This window comes from Eretmochelys imbricata, chromosome 14, assembly GCF_965152235.1.
Source record: "Eretmochelys imbricata isolate rEreImb1 chromosome 14, rEreImb1.hap1, whole genome shotgun sequence".
NCBI lineage: Eukaryota > Metazoa > Chordata > Testudines > Cheloniidae > Eretmochelys > Eretmochelys imbricata.
The window spans coordinates 52993015-53012377 of NC_135585.1; the positions used below are offsets into that span (position 1 = coordinate 52993015).

At 51.0% G+C, this 19363-nt stretch overlaps 1 protein-coding gene across 1 annotated transcript; it reads left to right on the forward strand.

Moving 5' to 3' along the window:
- Positions 1 to 1376: 1376 nt before the first annotated feature.
- Positions 1377 to 12587, forward strand: LOC144274545 (C-type lectin domain family 2 member D-like). The gene is made up of 6 exons (XM_077833423.1): positions 1377 to 1772; positions 4326 to 4531; positions 6126 to 6233; positions 9219 to 9400; positions 11357 to 11460; positions 11676 to 12587. The coding sequence occupies exons 2-6, from the start codon at positions 4453 to 4455 to the stop codon at positions 11782 to 11784; spliced, it is 582 nt and encodes a 193-aa protein (XP_077689549.1). The 5' UTR covers positions 1377 to 1772; positions 4326 to 4452; the 3' UTR covers positions 11785 to 12587.
- The last annotated feature ends 6776 nt before the right edge of the window (positions 12588 to 19363 follow it).

The window sequence follows — 19363 nt, forward strand, 5'->3', positions numbered from 1 at the left end:
TGGGATTCAGGCTGACAGCTCAGGACCCCAGCATGTAATAACCTCGCGACCTCCGCTGAGGAGTCCCGACCCCCAGTTTGAGAACCCCTTACATATGTAACCCTTCTGCCCGTCAGAGTTGGCAGCAACAAGGGCCGGGTTCAATACCTAGGGGATCCATTCCAATAACACACTGCAAACCAGCTCGAGCCCCCACCCAGTGACCTGGGACAAATATATACCACCCCTGCTGGGCGCCTCCAAGAGGCAATATTTCCCCTCTCACAAGCACATAGTCTGAGTGTAGCAAAAAGCCTTTTAATAACAGAGAGAAACAATGTGGCATTATGTTGGGGAAACACCACCAACAGGATTCATAACACAACCCATGAGCAAAAAACCTACCCCAAGCAAATTGGGGCATGCCCCTTCCCTTTGGTTCTTGAGTCCAGCAACCCCAAATCACCCAAAGTCCCAAAAGTCCAATGACCCAAAAGTCTCTGTCTCTGGTCAGGGCAGCCCCAGAGTTCAAAAGTTTATCTACAGAGCTTTACCTCCCAACCTGGGTGGAGATGGGGGCTGAGGTAAGAGGCACCTTACATGATCTGAAGCTGACCGCCCCACAGCTCCATAGGCCTTCGCTCCGCTCCACCAGCCGCCCCACGAACTGCTTCGCTCAGCTCCACTCTGCGGCCCACACGCAGCTCCGCCGTCCCCCGAACTACTCCACCAGCCGATCCACGAACTGCTCTGCGGCCCACCAGCCGCTCCCACCGTCCCACAAACTGCTCCACCAGCCAATCCACGAACTGCTCCATGTCCCACCAGCCGCTCCCGCCGTCCTACGAACTGCTCCACCAGCCTGTCCACAAGGCACTCCAGCCGTCCCGCAAACTGCTCCACAATATATCTTCAGACTCCCCCATTACTTAACACAACGCTCAGTGATTTCAGCTCTTAGTCAGTTCAGCTCTTTGGTGAATTCAGCTTGTAGTAGGGGAGCCTCAGTGCTGGTGCACTATTAGCCCCAAGTGAGCTCAGCAGCCTGTAACTAGATTTCTAATGAAATCAAAATTAGCTCTGATATTCCACAGTGGAGAGAGGAGGAAGTGCAATTAGCATGTAAGGCCCTCACCAAGGGGCCCATACCACCAAGTATTAATACTTGTCCCAACCTCTCTCAATTCACAGAGTTTTGGAACCCATGACCCTTGCCTAGCGAGTGCTACTTAGTTGATGGTGAGTCCCTCCATCATAACAAAAGGCCAAGTACAGTTCCAAGCACAGTTCCCATAATCAGGGTAATAACAATTTATTCTTCCTGCCTCAATAACAGAGACACTGGGGATCCCACAGCAGCCAAAGTGACCATTTGGGCAGCTATGGCCTCATTCTAGGCGGGGTGGGTGTGCCTATGCAAATGAGATCAGCCCCTGAAGTTCTTTTCCACAACTTGCCACACCTCACCAGCAGATGTCAGGGTGGAGCTCATCCTGACACTGCTTACACATATACTGTGTCCGTGTGTGTGTGTGTGTGTATATATACAGTACATAGCAGAGGGATTGGGGGGGACGACAGTATCATGGTGCACAGGGAGCAGGAAACTAGGCCAGAGACCTGCAAACCCCACAGGGCAGCGACCCAGAAATGAGTTGGGCTGGACATATAAATAAAAGGGGAACTGCTGGGAAGGGCAGAAACTCTTTGGAGCTGTGAGAAGTGCTTTGGGGAAGTAGCTGTATCAAGGCAGTGAACCCCTATGGTCACGTCCTCCCGTGCGCCAAGAGTCGGTAAGCAGCTGTTTTAGCTGAGGGGGAGACCCAGCCACCCAGATACTGGGAGCAGGAAGGCAGGCCTGGGTGTGGGGGAAGAGACCCAGTCCTGGAGTGGCCCCGGGGAGGGAGGGAGAGAGGGATGGCCCCGGGGGGACGGGTGGCCTGTGGGGGAGAGAGGGAGAAGGGCAAGCCCCGGGGTGCAGAGAGGGGTGGCCCCCAGGGGTGGCGGGAAGGAGGGAGGGGGAGAGGGGCAGCTCTGGGGAGGGAGGGAGGAGAGGAGCGGCTCTGGGGATGGGGGGATAAGGGACAGCCTTGAGGGGAAGGAGGGAGGGGGAGAGGAGTGGTGCTGGGGAGAAGGAGAAGGGCAGCCTCAGGGAAGGGGTGGCCCTGGGAAGGGAGGGAGGCAGGCAGGCAGGCAGGCAGGCAGAGGGAAGGGAGGGGGAGCCATGATGGGAGAGGAGGAGAGGGGCGGCCCTGAGGGGAGGGGTGGCTCTGCGGGGAGGGGCGGCCACGGGGAAGGAAGGAAGGAGGGAAGGAGCGAGGGGGAGAGGGGCCATCTCGGGGGGGGAGGGGAAAGGGTGGCCTGGGGGGGAGCGAGGGGGAGAGGGGCCGTCAGGGGGGAAGGAAGGGGGGAAGAGGGGTGGCCCGGGGGGGAGGGACGGGGAGAGGGGCTCACCCAAAGCACCTTGGGATCTGTGAATGACTGGCTTTGTATAAGTGCAAAGAATGGATAATCCATTAGGGTTTGCAGTGTCCTTGCAACTACTCGAGTCACCTAAAACATAATTCTGCTCTTGATTAAGGAGGGGCGTGTGCTGTGTAGTTCTGACACCTAGTGGAAAGAGAAAAGGAGTCCTTGTGGCACCTTAGAGACTAACCAATTTATTTGAGCATAAGCTTTCGGGAGCTACAGCTCACTTCATTGGATGCATACCGTGGAAAATACAGTGGGGAGATTTATATAAATTTATATAGATACTTGATTCTTTAGAAGATCTTTCTGATCTCTCCCCTCATCTTCTCACACCTAGTTTTCATCCATAGATTGGAAGACCAAAACAAGCTTTCCTGCTTTATCAACTCCCAATCAGTTTCTTAACTTTGAATAAACTGAAATGAAGAAAATGGTCTCTCTGTACCTGCACAAGAGGTTACTGCTGTCCAAAGCTGCTTTAACAAACTGTCACTGGTCCTTAGCCAGTGACTGACACCAGTTCAGTGGTTTGACTTTCTTCAAGACTTCATCAGCAAACATGTTCTGCTGGAATTTTATTCTGTTTAATTTAATGTAAATGATTTTAATGGATTATAGTAGGTTTAAGCCTTAACATAGATTGTCATTATTTCAAGTTTAATTTTAAAACAGTATTTATTTAAATAAAAAAATCAAATTTTAAACCACTGATTCTTATCCAACGGGCAGGATAGGGGAGACTCTGTCCCTTAGAGTCCTTCCAAGGTGCTGTGTCTGTGCCCCTCCCAAAGCTGCATCTCAAACTCACCCCCCCCTCCAAGTTCCCAGAGTTGCCGGTGCAGTTCTGCATTGTGTTCCCGTGCGCTCCAGACATAGAAGGCATGTGCACATCCCTGCCTTCACACCACACCCAGCGTCAGTGCATCCCTCCACTGCCCAGCTCCGAATTGAGGAGTGAGAGGAAATGGGGAATCTTCTATGAGGGGCCTGATGACAGAGAAGGGTATTGGTTACTACACTATTCTTAGCTCTGGGCTTTTGTTATGATGAATGGAAGATGGGACACCACAAACAAACCCACTGACCCTTGTGCTGTCCTGACTGCGTCATTGCAGATTCTAGGTCAGCTGGGAGAGGAGCTGTCAAGGTTCCTTCCCCACTCTGAACTTCCCCAAGGTACAAACTTTGCCTTGTCCTTGAACAAGTATGCTGCCACCACCAAGCGTCTTACACAAAGACCAGGGAAAGAGCCCACTTGGAGATGTCTTTCCCCAATATATCCCCCAAGCCCTACACCCCCTTTCCTGAAGAAGGCTTGATAAAAATCCTCACCAATTTGTACAGGTGAACACAGACCCAAACCCTTGGATCTTAAGAACAATGAAAAAATCAGGTTCTTAAAAGAAAAGGTAAAAGAATCACCTCTGTAAAATCAGGATGGTAAATACCTTACAGGGTAATCAGATTCAAAACATAGAGAATCCCTCTAGGCAAAACCTTAAGTTACAAAAAGACACAAAACCAGGAATCTACATTCCATCCAACACAGCTTATTTTACCAGCCATTAAACAAAAGGAAATCTAAAACGCATTTCTAGCTAGATTACTTACTAACTAACAGAAGTTGTCAGGCTGCATTCCTGATCTGTTCCTGGCAAAAGCATCACATAGACAGACAAACCCTTTGTGGTCCGTCCCCCCCCTCCAGCTTTGAAAGTATCTTGTCTCCTCATTGGCCATTTTGGTCAGGTGCCAGCAAGGTTATCTTAGCTTCTTAACCCTTTACAGGAGAAAGGGTTTTGCCTCTGGCCAGGAGGAATTTTATAGCACTGTATACAGAAAGGTGGTTACCCTTTCCTTTATGTTTATGACAGGAGCCAAAACCAGGGACACTGCAGCTGACTGGAACTGACTCTGCCATGACTGCAAAGAGCAATTTCTTGCAGCTGGCTCCAAGTTGATCAGAGCCCAGCACCCACCGCTGCCTCACTGAGAGGAGAGATGCCGGAGGGAGCAGAAGCAGATCCCTCTGAGCAGCCTCTTAACGGCTCCATAAAGATGGAGAATGGAGGAGAACCAGGTAACTGGAGCTTCCCTGCCTAGGAACAGGCTGGAGAGAGGAGATGCCTTTCCTCCTCCTCCCCCCAGCCCCCACCCTGTGCAGCAGAGGCTGTATTCCTCCAATGGACTCAGCTCCTGCTGCACATGCTCTCTTGTGTGGCAGCTGCACAGATGGTTTTTAGGACTGCACATGTTCTGCCCCTTGGAAAACGTTTGGCTCACGTCTCCCTGGGTCGCTCCTGTCACTGCTCTTTCCTTCTGTTTGTCCTTCCAGTGTGTGAGTTGAGGTGTATGCACTCATTACACACGCAGAGCCCTGCCTTCGTGCATGGCGAGGAGCAGGTCTAGCCGCCTGTGGCCACAACACATTCATTTGTGTTTTGCCAGTGAATTTATCATGCCCCCAGATGTGGTTCTGGGCACTAGGGAAGAGGATTTGCTAAGATTGAACTCTAGCGGGGGGTTCCTAAATTTACTCTCCCTGGGATGCAGGTGCTCCTCCAAAGTTCCTGCCAGGCTTTGGTTGTTAATTATGACAACTCTGGATATTCATATTAACCATATAAATGCTCAATCCCTTTTTTAACTTTCTTAAATGATTTTTACCAATTTCCTGTGGCAATGAGTTCCGCAGTCTAATTATACATTGGCTGGAAAAAATAGTTCCTTTCCCACCTTTTTAATCTAATTGAATATCCCCTTGTTCTTGTGTTATGAGACAAGGAGAACAATTGGAAGGGGATAACTACCCCTTTAAGGGACAGGCAAGAGGCTACATCTGGCACAGGTGTACTCAAGGCAGCCCTGCCCCACCATAGGCCTGGGCTATTTGAAGAGGAAGAGGGAGCTGAAGGAGAGAGGGGAGTAGAAGCCAGGCAGGCTGCAGCAGGTGGTGGTCTCTCTCCAGCTCCAGGAGACCAACCTGATCAGCCTGAGACTTGGTTTTATGGATGTTAACTTTGGGATCCCTGACTCAGGGTCCTGAAGTGAGGACCATATGAACTGTTCGTTGAAATTGCTCCTGAAGCCTTATTGAAAAGGGAAGTGCTATTTTCTTAATGAGTGTTGGCATCTCTTTGCCCTGGGCTGTTAACGCAAACCTGCTGCTGCCAATCAAGGGAAATTGTGGGATGCACCCACAGAGCCACACCAGGCCACACGCGGGTGTGCAGGGACTGCCCACACCTTTACCAACAAAAGCTCCCAGTCTGCCTTCTGTCCCATCTGTTATTGGATAGACTGTTTATCCTGTCGCCTCTCATTCACCTCCTCTCCATGGTGAACAATTCCAGGCTTTTCAAACTCTTGTCATGGATTTTCCAGGCCCTTGATCATCCTCCACCCTCTGATATCTGAATCCCTCTGATATCTGCAGGGTCCTTTTGGGGATTAATTGAGCTAATTAACCACACAGTGGTGATTTGGGGAGTGATGTTCTCCTTTGCAGTCTGGATGGGAGTTCGAGTTAATATTTTTGTCCAGAGCTGGGACAGAACCATTTAAGACATGAAAATAAATACCTGGTGTGTGTCAGATCAGAGCCTGATGGTAAATAATTCTGGTCTCCATAGCACCAGGAGCATTAATGGGTTTTTATCTTCCCGATGATCCAGCTAAGGGCAACTCGAGGAAAGCAGGTGTATCTGAAGGTCGAGCTGTATTCATTGCCATAGTCGTGGTCTTGGTGGTAATCATCATTGCTTTAGCAGCACCTTTGGGAGGTAAGTTCCCAACCCCTGACGATTCAGTCTCTGGGTTTGGGGGAGTTTTTCCCTTTATGGCTCACAGATCCATGTCCACTCTCCCTGGCCTCTCTGCTTTAGCAGTCAGGTCAGACAGGAGTCTCTCTAGGTTCTTTCATGTCACCTCCATTTCCCCCATCACTGTAGTACCTGAGAGCATCACAGACACTAACGGATTTCTCCTCACAGCCCCTGTGAGGCAGGGATCTGTCCTTGTCCCCATTTTATGGTGGCGGGAGCCAAGGCACCGGGGCTGGTTCCACAAAGGGCACTAGAGGGCCGAAGTCCCCATTTCAGGCACCCTGTGATCTGCCAACCCCCTGCCTGGCTGCCACTGAACCCTGGGGGTACCCGAGATCACCTGGGGACGATGCTTTTGCTGTAGAAGTTCCCTGAGCTGCTGCTTGGCCCTCGACACCCAAGGCCTGTCTTACCTGTGGGGCTGGATCTGGCAGGCGTGCTTAGGCTGCCTGCCTCTGTGAAACAGGATTTTGGCAAGGAGACCCCCCCACCCTTAACCCTGTCCCAGTGACCCCTCCCCCCACAGCTGAGGAGTAATGGGGGCACTAAGCGTGGGGGTGGGGAGATTCCTGCAGCTGGGGGTGGTTTCTGGGGCAGGTATGACCCAGCCCTGGCTGCACCTTGCATGGAAGAGGAGCTGAGCCTAACACAGGGTAGGAGCCTCCATCCAGGGCATCTCCAGCCCTCTTCCCCCAATCTGACAATTTACCTCTCTGCCTCCTGCTCCGTGTGCCCAAAATAACACACCCACGCTGCTGGGGAGGGGTGCGTGACCTCTCTTGCAGCTTCCCTTTGCTTCCCCATCAGACAGTCATTTTTCTGCAGGGAAGCAAAGAATTCCATGCACACGCAGTGGCGCAGAATTCCCCCAGGAGTATTCTTTACCTGGAGGAAAAAACCTTAATCAACACAAGAACGGCCATACTGGGTCGGACCAAAGGTCCATCTAGTCCAGTATCCTGTCTTCCGATAGTGGCCAGTGCCAGGTGCTTCAGAGGGAATGAACAGAACAAGTTACCGTCAAGTGATCCATCCCCTGTCACCTATTCCCAGCCTCCGGCAAACACAGGCTAGGGACACCATCCTTGCTCATCCTGGCTAATAGCCACTGATGGACCTGTCCTTCATGAACTTATCTAGTTCTTTCTTGAACCCTATTAGTGTCTTGGCCTTCACTACATCTCCTGGCAAGGAGTTCCACAGGTTGACTATGCCTTGTGTGAAGAAATACTTCCTTTTTATTTGTTTTAAACCTGCTGCCTATTAATTTCATTGGGTGACCCCTCATTCTTGTGTTATGAGATGGAGTAAATAACACTTTCTTATTTACTTTCTCCATACCAGTAATGATTTTATAGACCTCTATCATATCCCCCCCCTTAATTGTCTCTTTTCCAAGATGAAAAGTCCCAGTCTGATTAATCTCTCCTCATATGGAAACTGTTCCATACCCTTAAATCATTCTTGTTGCCCTTTTCTGTACCTTTTTCAGTTCCAATAGATCTTTTTTGAGATGGGGCAACCACATCTGCATGCAGTATACGAGATGTGGGTGTACCATGCATTTATATAGAGGCAATATGATATTTTCTCTTATTATTATTAGCTATCCCTTTCCTAATGATTTCCAACATTGTTTGCTTTTTTGACTGCACATTGAGTGGATGTTTTCAGAGAACTATCCACAATGACTCCAAGATCTTTCTTGAGTGGTAACAGCTAATTTAGACCCCATCGTTTTAGACCCCATCGTTTTATATGCATAGTTGGGATTATGTTTTCCAATGTGCATTACTTTGCATTTATCAACATTGAATTTCATCTGCCATTTTGTTGCCTAGTCACCCAGTTTTGTGAGGTCCCTTTGTAACCCTTCACAATCAGATTTGGACTCAACTATCTTGAGTAATTTTGTATCATCTGCAAATTTTGCCACCTCAGTGTTTATCCCTTTTTCCAGATCATTGATGAATACGTTGAATAGGACTGGTCCCAGTACAGACTCCTGAGGGACACCACTATTTACTTCTCTCCCTTCTGAAAACTGACCATTTATACCTACCCTTTGTTTCCTATCTTTTAACCGGTTACTGATCCGTGAGAGGACCTTCCCTCTTATCCTATGACAGCTTACTTTGCCTAAGAGCCTTTGGTGAGGGACCTTGTCAAGGGCTTTCTGAAAATCTAAGTACACTATATCCACTGGATCCCCCTTGTCCACATACTTGTTGACCCTCAAAGTATTCTAGTTACAGATTTAAGATTGAAATGGTCTTTGGGAGCAAGAAAATCTGGCAGGTCACTCCCACTCATTGGTGTCTGATTCCCCCTAGTGGCCATTCCGTGGAATTGATTGAAATACCACACCACTGTTAAACGTTTTTCTCTGTCTCCAGTTGCATTAAATCTGTAACTAGCAGCCTTGTGCCCAAGGTAAATCACTGCCACAAGATGTTACTGAGGCCCAGAGCTCAGCAGGATTCATAAAAAGACTGGCCCTTGACATGGATAATGAGACTATCCAGAGTAATCCTGGAGAGGGTTCAGTGTCTAGGGGGTACGAACCCTCCTGCTTCAGGCCGTGAGCCAGCCACTGACACACAGAAGTGTCCTCCTGACCCCTCCGTGCAGGTTATTCTCTCTGAATCAAGATACATATAGAAGGAATATGAACCTTCCTGCTTTGGGGCCTAGGCATCCTCTGAACGCATTTGGGGGAAATGTTCCCTGGGGCCGGCTATCCCACCACTGCCCACTAGGGGGTGCATTGCCCTCCCTCTGAAGCAGGTAGTGCTGGCTGCTCTCAGAGATCAGCCGTCAGCCCCACTAGTCTGATCTGGTCTGGCCGTTCCTGTGTTTCTGTTCCTGCTTGTTCTCCACAGAGAGACAAGAGAAGGGACGATCTCTCACCCTGGTTTCTCTCTCTCTTTTTTTATTTTTTAGTGGAAAAATCTAAGCGCTCTTCTCGATGTCCCCCTGCTGCCTCCTGTTGCCCGGATGGCTGGATCGGGATCCAGGGGGAATGTTACCATTTTTCTAATGCTTCAGGGAATTGGACCTACAGCCAGAGCGTCTGCTCTTCACATGGTGCCTCCCTGGCCGGGATTGATAATCTGCAGGATCTGGTGAGAGCACAGATGCTTTGTGCCAAGCCCACCGATTGCCGGCACAACAGACAGGGTTAGAGTCAGGCTGGGGTCAGCCGCTGTAGGGTAGAGAGGAGCCTGGATGCCTCCCAGGCTGGGCGGCTGGCCAGAGTCATTGCGGTTCTGGCAGCTGAATCCTGGCTGGACCTGGGGCTCCAGCCACCTTGATCCTGCATCTGCCAGAGCCCCAGAGGGAGACTCACCCTGTGCAGGGCTGGGCCAGCTCAGTCAGCTCCCAGCCGACGGGCTGTCTGGGGCTGCAGGGGGTGAGAACCTGGGGGTGGTGGGGGGAATCCAGCTGAAGGAGAGGCCTGCTCTGTCTCCTCCCCTCAACTTACCTGCTCTTGGTGGCAGGGATCTGTCTGCCCTCCCCCTGCATCTCCCTCCCCCTCCTGGCCCTGCTGTGCTCTGAGAAGGGGCTGCTGGGCAGACAGCGACTTTGCAGCTCAATTCCTGCTTCACCCAGTGGATGCCACAGCCCCCAAAAAGAGGACGGGGAAGGTGAAGGGTTAATACTTATCTGATCGCCACAGCCCCCAAAAAGAGGACGGGGAAGGTGAAGGGTTAATACTTATCTGATCCCTTCACCCAATAACAATGGAAGAGGCCTCTAGAAATCTAATTGACTAATCTAATCGCCTTGACTAATCTAATTGCCTTCTATGACGAGATAACTGGCTCTGTGGATGAGGGGAAAGCAGTGGACTATCTTGACTTTAGCAAAGCTTTTGACACGGTCTCCCACAGTATTCTTGTCAGCAAGTTAAAGAAGTGTGGGCTGGATGAATGCACTATAAGGTGGGTAAAAAGTTGGCTAGATTGTCAGGCTCAACGGGTAGTGATCAATGGCTCCATGTCTAGTTGGCAGCCGGTGTCAAGTGGAGTGCCCCAAGGGTCGGTCCTGGGGCCGGTTTTGTTCAATATCTTCATAAATGATCTGGAGGATGGTGTGGATTGCACTCTCAGCAAATTTGCAGATGATACTAAACTGGGAGGAGTGGTAGATACGCTGGAGGGTAGGGCTAGGAAACAGAGGGACCTAGACAAATTGTAGGATTGGGCTGAAAGAAATCTGATGAGGTTCAACAAGGACAAGTGCAGAGTCCTGCACTTAGGACGGAAGAACCCAATGCAGAGCTACAGACTAGGGACCGAATGGCTAGGCAGCAGTTCTGCGGAAAAGGACCTAGGGGTGACAGTGGACGAGAAGCTGGATATGAGTCAGCAGTGTGCCCTTGTTGCCAAGAAGGCCAATGGCATTTTGGGGTGTATAAGTAGGGGCATAGCGAGCAGATTGAGGGATGTGATTGTTCCCCTCTATTCGACATTGGTGAGGCCTCATCTGGAGTACTGTGTCCAGATTTGGGCCCCACACTACAAGAAGGATGTGAAAAAATTGGAAAATGTCCAGCGAAGGGCAACAAAAATGATTAGGGGACTGGAACATATGACTTATGAGGAGAGGCTGAGGGAACTGGGATTGTTTAGTCTGCAGAAGAGAAGAATGAGGGGGGATTTGATAGCTGCTTTCAACTACTTGAAAGGGGATTCCAAAGAGGATGGATCGAGACTGTTCTCAGTGGTAGCAGGTGACAGAACGGGGAGTAATGGTCTCAAGTTGCAGTGGGGGAGGTTTAGGTTGGATATTAGGGAAAACCTTTTCACTAGGAGGGTGGTGAAGCACTGGAATGTGTTACCTAGGGAGGTGGTGGAATCTCCTTCCTTTGAGGTTTTTAAGGTCAGGCTTGATAAAGCCCTGTCTGGGATGATTTAGTTGGGAATTGGTCCTGCTTTGAGCAGGGGGTTGGACTAGATACCTCCTGAGGTCCCTTCCAACCCTGATACTCTATGATTCTATGAATCCCCTGCTGCCCAAGGTGGGGAGCAGCAGAGTCAGGGTCTAACACAGCTGATTGCTTTTATTGGGTTTCTAAGGATTCCCTGCTGCCCTACAAAGGCAAACTGGACCACTGGATTGGCCTCTGGAAGGACGCAGGCCCGGTCTGGAAAGGGGCCAACGGGACTGAGTTTGACCATCGGTGAGTCTTTTTCTCCGTGTTAGGTCAGATGCGATGGAAATGCCCCACTTGCTGCTTTAACTTCCCCTCCTGCTGGGAGTGGGCCCGGTGCTGCTGCAGGGAGGGGGATCCTGAGGGGCTGTGAGTGCAGCAGCTCCCCTCCCTGACTTGGGGTGTCTCCCCTGGTCTGTACCTGGCACACACTGACTCTAGCTCCAATTGTTTCTGGGTTACAGGTTTGAAATACAAGGAGGAGCAGACTGCGTGTACCTGGACGAAGACCTCACAGTCAGCAGCTCCAGCTGCAGCTCTCTGAGAAAATGGATCTGCAGTAAACCTGTGTGACACTCTGTACCTCAGGGGAACACCCTACACCCCCATGTTCATCCTTATAATATGATTGTGTGGTATCCAGTGCAAAGTTTGTCATGTCGGGTGTCTTCGGAAGGCTCATGATGCACTGAGCACTGTTGTTATAATAATGTTATAGGTTGTAATTTCATGTATATAGTTATGAGGTTGAAAATGTGTCCTCATGGCTTAAAACAAGCTGTGATAAATGAAAGTGTGTGTGGGGGGTAGCTCCCTTTTATGGACACCCAGCATGCCAGTAGCTATAAAATCCCTTTTAGCTGCTGTTATTTAATTGCTTTACCTGTAAAGGGTTAAAAAGTCTTACTGCTATGCATAGGTAAAAGGAAGTGAGTGGACAACTGGCCAAAAGAGCCAATGGGAAGGCTAGAACTTTTTAAATTGAAACAAAGACTTCCCTTTTGTCTGTTTGTTGTCGTTTTCAGGGAGAGGCAGACAGGGAGCAATTATGCTGTGAGAAGCTTGGGCCAGGCATGAACAATCATCAGTATCATAACTAGAAACTACTCATTTAAAACTTCAGATAGTTAAATAGATTAGGACATGTTTAGGAAGATGCTAATAGGTTTATCCCTTTTATTTTTTTTATGGCTTTCAATTTTTTTGTGCTAACCCCAAGTGCTTTTGTTTTGCTTGTAACCTTTAAGCTGGACCTTAAGAAAGCTATTCTTAATGCTTAATCCTTGTTGTGTTTTTTTAAATTTAGCAAAAGCCAAAGTCCCAGATGTATTTTCTTCTTTTTTTATTTATAAAATTGACCTTTTTAAAGAACAGAATTGGATTTTTGTGTTTTTAAGAGGTTTGTGTGCATGTTGTTTAATTAGCTGGTGGCTGACATGGAGTCCCCGGGCGATGCTCTGGAACTGCTCCCTATAAAGCCAGTCAGGACTCTGGGGAAGTCTCCTTTCTGTGAGCAGCCTGTCTGCAGGGCACCCAGCTTCCACCTTCCTGGGTCTGACCTCAGAGCATTCAGCCTCCTCTGCCCCTCCGTGCACTTCCCACAGCGAGTCCGCCCAGGCGGGGTCCTGGGGAAGCCAAAAGGTCCTGCCCCCCAACTCCACAGTCAGACGTGACTCTCAGCCAGCCAGTAAAACAGAGGTTTATTAGACGACAGGAACATGGTCTAACACAGAGCTTGTAGGTGCAGAGAACGGGACCTCTCAGCTGGGTCCATTTTGGGGGGCAGTAAGCCAGAAAACCACATCTGCACTTCACTCCACTCCCCAGCCAGCATCAAACTGAAAACTCTCTCCAGTCCCTCCTCCTCTGTCCCTTCCCCGGGCCAGGAGGGCACCTGATTCCTTTGTTCTCCAACCCTTTAGCTCTCACCTTGCAGGGGGCAAGGGCCCAGGCCACCAGTTGCCAGGAAACAGGGTGTCGGCCATTCTCTATGTCCAGACCCCTGCACACACCTGACCGCTAGGGCTCTGCAATGATCATACACCCTTATCCCACCACCTCTTTACTTAAGAAATGCATAGGAGAAACTGAGGCACACCCACACTATTCAGATGAAACATTAAGAACAGTCCCACTTCGTCACATCTCTCCCCCCTTCGAGATCGAACTGAGCGGGGTCACTTTAGCCGGTGACCTGGGGAAGTTCGAACCCACCAACGTTCCCATGGATGCCCCAGCATCTCTCCCATTCCTTGGTGGGAGTTACACCAGGCCCTTCCAGTTTCATGCTCTCCCTTAGGTCGGGGGTGGTCAATAGCACTTGCAGGCCGCATGTGGGAAGGTTTATGCGGCCTGTGCCCTTTGGCCACCCCAAAACCCCAGGTGGTCAAACTGGGATTGGGTCTTCTCCCAGTGTTCCAGTCTGGAGGCCTGCAATTCGGGCTCTCTTGGTTAAGAGCCTCCTCTTGACCTGGGCCACATACTGTTCACTTACAGAACTAGCATGGAGACATCCCTTTCTCAACAACCTTGTCTCCCCAACAAGCTGGCCAAACACAGCCACTTGGTTATAGGACGGTTTAACTTTCTTAACAGCTTTCATTCCATCTGAGACCTTTGCAAAGCTCTCCACACTGGATCTTTCAACAGGAAAGTCAGTGGATCCATTCACAACAGAACATTTCTGGCTATTAGGAACTGAAAGTTTCTTGATTAAATCACTTTCACACCCTTCAGTTGCAGTCAACTGCTTGCAAAGACTCCCTGAGGATTCCTTTCCCTAGGGCTTGTCTATGCAACAATTCACCCCTCACAGAAATTCTGCTCTTACCCTATTTACCTAGGGCTTGCTCTAGAGGAACACTTTTCTGAGCAACAACAGACTCTTTCTGGGTCTCCCTTACATCCAGAATTACCTCTGGCCCATCAGGCGGATTCCTACACAATCCCCCTTTCAGGCAAATTTACAGACTTCCTTGATAAAAGGTCAGAAGCCTTCTCCTTCTCTTTGCCACACACGAGCAACAGGCAAAATACAAGCACCAGTATTGTCTGGGCTCTGGGATTTTACAGAGACACTGACTGGATGCGACCTAGTTACGGGGCCATTCTCCCGAGCGGACACAAACTTAGGACCCTTCCCTTCCTGGGCTTTAGCTGAATCCAGAACCAACTCTGAGACAACTGCACTAGTCTCAACCATCACAGCCTGCTCCACAGACAAAGGAGATGATTTGATTGGGGATTGGTCCTGCTTTGAGCAGGGGGTTGGACTAGATGACCACCTGAGGTCCCTTCCAACCCTGATATTCTATGATTCTATGATTCTATGAAGAGCCGGACACACTTTCTCCTTTCCCAGACCCACAGCTTGGAATCTCATTCCCCTTGTCCCAGCACACAAGGCTGGTCACAGACAACTGCTTGGAGATCAGGGTAGCTCCCTCCATAGGCAAGTCAATACCCCTGACAGACACAGGCACGTTTCCTTCACTCACAATTCTCCAGCCAGCTAACAGGTAAGGTCCAGGGACACTCACCTTCCACTCTCCTCGCCTTCCCACCCTGCTGACTAGACAAAGCCATCAGCTCACAGGGCTGCCTAGGCTCATCCAAACTTCCCTTACCAAGCACCTTGCCACTCCCAACAGATGCCCTGCCCTGCCTGTGTCTCGCCCCACTCAGCTGGGGTCTCAGCTCCCACTATGCTCAGCGCTGCCCTTGCTGTCCCAGTGTGGGTAGGCCACTGCTTTCCTCACTGCATCAGAGCCAGTGAGAGTCCCCACTCTGGTGTGCAAGGGGGGCGGGGAGCATCTCTCTGTCCCACCCAGCCCCAGGGGTCTGGTTACAGGCAGGCAGGTAGCCTGATCCTAGCAGCTCCTCCCTGCTGCCAGCCAGGTCATCTGCATTTTCACTGACCATTTCCCTCTCCACCGATTGGTTCCCTGGATTCAAATTCAAACCCTTGGCAGTTACAGAAGCAGGGCTTGGATCCTGTCCCAAAGAGACACAGTCACCCCACAACAGGGTTTCACAGCTGGTATCCTGGGGAACCCCAACGACCAGCCAGCCCCACCCCTCCTGGGTTTGCACAGGGATCTGGGCCATAGGCAGGGCGAGGGGCTTCATCCCTGGGACCCTCACCCAGCTCACACAGCCCCTCAGCATCTGAGGCTGCACCACCCGGGGCCTGACAACAGTTCTCTCTGTCTCAGGATCTCGCTACCCCAGGAATGTCTCCCCATTGACCATCACCTTCCGCTTCCACTGGAGGTCCAAGGGGCCTGACCCCAGGAAACTCCACACAGACATATAGGTTGGGACCAGGAGTGGGAGCCTGTCCACCTCCCCACCCATCTGGCTGACGGAGTCTATGGCCTTGGGACCCAGCAAGGGAGCTAGACACCGGGGCTTTTCCGCAGGGTCCCCCTGGTTCAAATCTCCAGCCTGCTCAAAGGCAGTGAGGTGGGCATCCACATCCCCCCCCTCCTTAACCAGGGGCAGCAATTTAGTCTCGAGGTTCCCTGCGGAGATGGCCCCCCGGGGTCTATCCCCACTCACCCCGGGGAGGTCCCCTATGCCTCTCCTCTCCACCATCGCCAGTTCATGCTGCTGCTGCTTCTGCAGCTCTTTCCTGGACTCTCGCTGTCTCTCACGGTCCTCTTGCTCTCTCGGACTCAGCTCCAATCCCGTCCGTTTCCGATCCCCCGATGGGCAACCTGATCGTGAAGACCCTCGTCTGGTCGTGGACTGGAGTCTTGGCGATGCCTGGCTCCCGCTCCAGCTGCTCCCAGATCCTGCTATAGTCCCAGTTGGGGTCAGGAATCTGTCCCTTAGAGCGGTCATCCTCCTCCAGCTGCACGATTAACTGTGCTTTGGTGAACTTTCCAATGCTCAACCCTCTCTTTCTGCACAGGGTTACAATGTCCTTCTTAAGGAGACGGTGACAGGCCATCACTCCGCTCTTCCCAAGTTGTTGTGGACTCACAGGCCTGTGTGCTCTCAGCTCCCCACGGTCTCCAGGGAGACCCCCTAGTGTGCCAGCCCTTCTCGAGGTCACCACCTCTTTGCCAGGGTCGAGCTGCAGACTGCTCCGCCCCTGGGACTGCTCGCTGCAATCCCCAGGGGAACCCTGTTACTGCAAAAGTCCTTCTCTCTCCAAGGGCCAAGCCGCAGGCTCCTCCGCTCCTGAGACTGCTCGCCGCAGTCCCCAGGGGGACCCCATTACTGCACAGTCCTTCTCGCTGGTCACACACTCCCAGGGGTTAACCGCCCCCCGAAACCGCTCCTCTCTGAGCCTTCAGCACGCCTGGTCCTCATCAATTCCCCTTCGTTTTACTGCTCCCCAGTCACTTACTGCAGGAAGCGCCATCCATGGGGTTCAGTACATCCCACCGCTCCCACCAGTTGTCACGGAGTCCCCGAGCGATGCTCTGGAACTGCTCCCTACGAAGCCAGTCAGGACTCTGGGGAAGTCTCCTTTCTGTGAGCAGACTGTCTGCAGGACAAACAGCTCACACAGCTTCCACCTTCCTGGGTCTGACCTCGGAGCATTCAGCATCCTCTGCCCCTCCGTGCGCTTCCCACAGCGAGTCCGCGCAGGTGGGGTCCTGGGGAAGCCAGAGGGTCCTGCCCCGCAACTCCGCAGTCAGACATGACTCTCAGCCAAGCAGTAAAACAGAGGTTTATTAGATGGCAGGAACATGGTCTAAAACAGAGCTTGTAGGTGCAGAGAACGGGACCCCTCAGCTGGGTCCATTTTGGGGGGCAGTGAGCCAGACAACCACATCTACACTTCACTCCACTCCCCAGCCACCATCAAACTGAAAACTCTCTCCAGTCCCTCCTCCTCTGTCCCTTTCCCTGGGGCCAGGAGGGCACCTGATTCCTTTGTTCTCCAACCCTTTAGCTCTCACCTTGCAGGGGGGAAGGGCCCAGGCCATCAGTTGCTAGGAAACAGGGTGTCGGCCATTCTCTGTGTCCAGACCCCTGCACACACCTGACCGCTAGGGCTCTGCAATGATCATACACCCTTATCCCACCACCTCTATACTTAAGAACTGCATAGGAGAAACTGAGGCACCCCCCACACTATTCAGAGGAAACATTAAGAACAGTCCCACTTTATCACAGTGGCAATAGCTGATTTCCTTTGTTTTTCTTCGCAGCTCTTCCCCGGTGCGGGTGAAAAGGCTTGAGGGTACCCCACAGGAAGGAATTCCCAAGTGCGCCCTCCTGGGTTCTCGAAGGGGTTTTGCACTTGGGTGATCTACCAATTCCAGGTCAAAGAAAAGCTGTAACCTTGGGAGTTTAATACAAGCCTGGAGTGGCAAGTATTAATTTTTAGAGTCCTTGCGGGCCCCCACCTTCTGCACTCGAAGTACCAGAGTTGGGGAATTGACATAAGCCCAGACAAAAACTCTCCAAGAGCAGAGGGGCAGTTCACACCTCATCAGGACATGTATGGGACAAACCCAGCCCAGTTTCACAGGAACAAAGGATACTGGCCTAGGCAGCAACAAAGGATCTGTTGGATTCTCAAGTGAGTCACCCCTCTTCTGTTGGTCAGTTGGGACTGCGATGAGGTAATGCTCACCTGACTCTGAAGACGGGGAGCAAAGCCAAGAGGGAAGAAAGAATATGATAAAAGGGAGAGAGCGTGGAACGCTCTTCCTCTCTCTTCCACCTCCATCTACAGACATCACCACCAAGCGACTGAAGCACTGATCAAAGGGGAGAGCCTGGCTGAAGGGCAACCAGCCAGTCTGTGGTGAGAAGTATCTAAGTTTGTAAGGGCACTGAAAGCGTTAAGATCAGCTTAGAATGCGTTTTGCTTTTATTTCATTTGGCCAAATCTGACTTCTTGTGCTTTGACCTATAATCACTTAAAATCTATCTTTGTAGTTAATAAATTTGTTTATTCTACATGAAGCAGTGTGTTTGGTTTGAAGTGTGTCAGAGACTCCCCTTGGGATAACAAACCTGGTACATATCAATTTCTTTGTTAAATTGACGAACTCCTATAAGCTTGCAGCGTCCAGTGGGCATAACTGGACATTGTAAGATGGAGCTTCCTAGGATTTTGTCTGGGACCGGAGATATTGGCTAGTGTCATTTGGTTGCACAATCCAAGAAGCAGCTTACATGCCTGAGGCTGTGCGTGAACAGCCCAGGAATGGGTGTTCTCACAGCAGAGCAGGGTAAGGCTGGCTCCCAGATCAAGGATTGGAGTGACCTAGGAGATCACTGGTCCAGATAACACCAGAGGGGAATGTCAGAACCTGATAGCCCTATATAGGAAGAGGAGTGTGTAGTGGGAGGGGACTTGTAAGATTAAGGGAATTGGAGACCAGATGTGGCAAAGCCTGATTCTGGTCCCTTCCATGGCCCCTAGATGCTGCAGCCTGGTTCCTTGTTTCTTAGTCTGCCTCCAGTCTGGTCCTAGTTGTCAATTACCCTATGCTGGGGTGTGTGACCCTTCTCTAGGGGAGACTGTCACAGTTTCAGAATAGCTGCATCTCTTTCCCACCTCCATCAGGTGAGGACTCGAGTCTCCAGCTGCCCCCTGTCTCTAGGCAGGGATCCCTGTCCCACTCCCTTGTGATCGGGAGTTTAAGGCTGAACTGTTCTCTTCCATACACCATGATAGCCCCAGCAAACCAATCTGTCTAAAAGCCAGCACTTGCGCTTTGCTTCCACTGTGAACCCAATACCCACCATGTTCCAGCTGTTACAAGCTAGCACATGGCCCTTTCTCAGCCGATACATCCCCTTTGCTCAATTCATCCCATTAGCTCCAATTGCTCCCTGGTGCCTTTAATGATTTCTTGCCCTTCTGGGGTTTGCACCTTTCAGACTGGGACATGGTTCTCATGGCTCTTTGCTGTATCCACACTCTGACATGTTCTTTTCTTCACCCGTCTACGGGCGTCCATCCCTGCAGTCCCTTGGGTGCCATAGGTTGGCTTTGGCCTTGGGCCCCTGGGTGTTGGGTTTCACGTGGTGTTGGTGCTTCCAAGTTCTGTCCACCTCCACTACCTACAGCCAGCAATGCAGCTGTGCTGCCCTGTGAGATACAGAGTGTGGGTGTCTTCATGCAAACCCAGCCTCTGAACCTGAGCCTGGGAGCCTCCTTGGGAAAATGTGGCCCTAG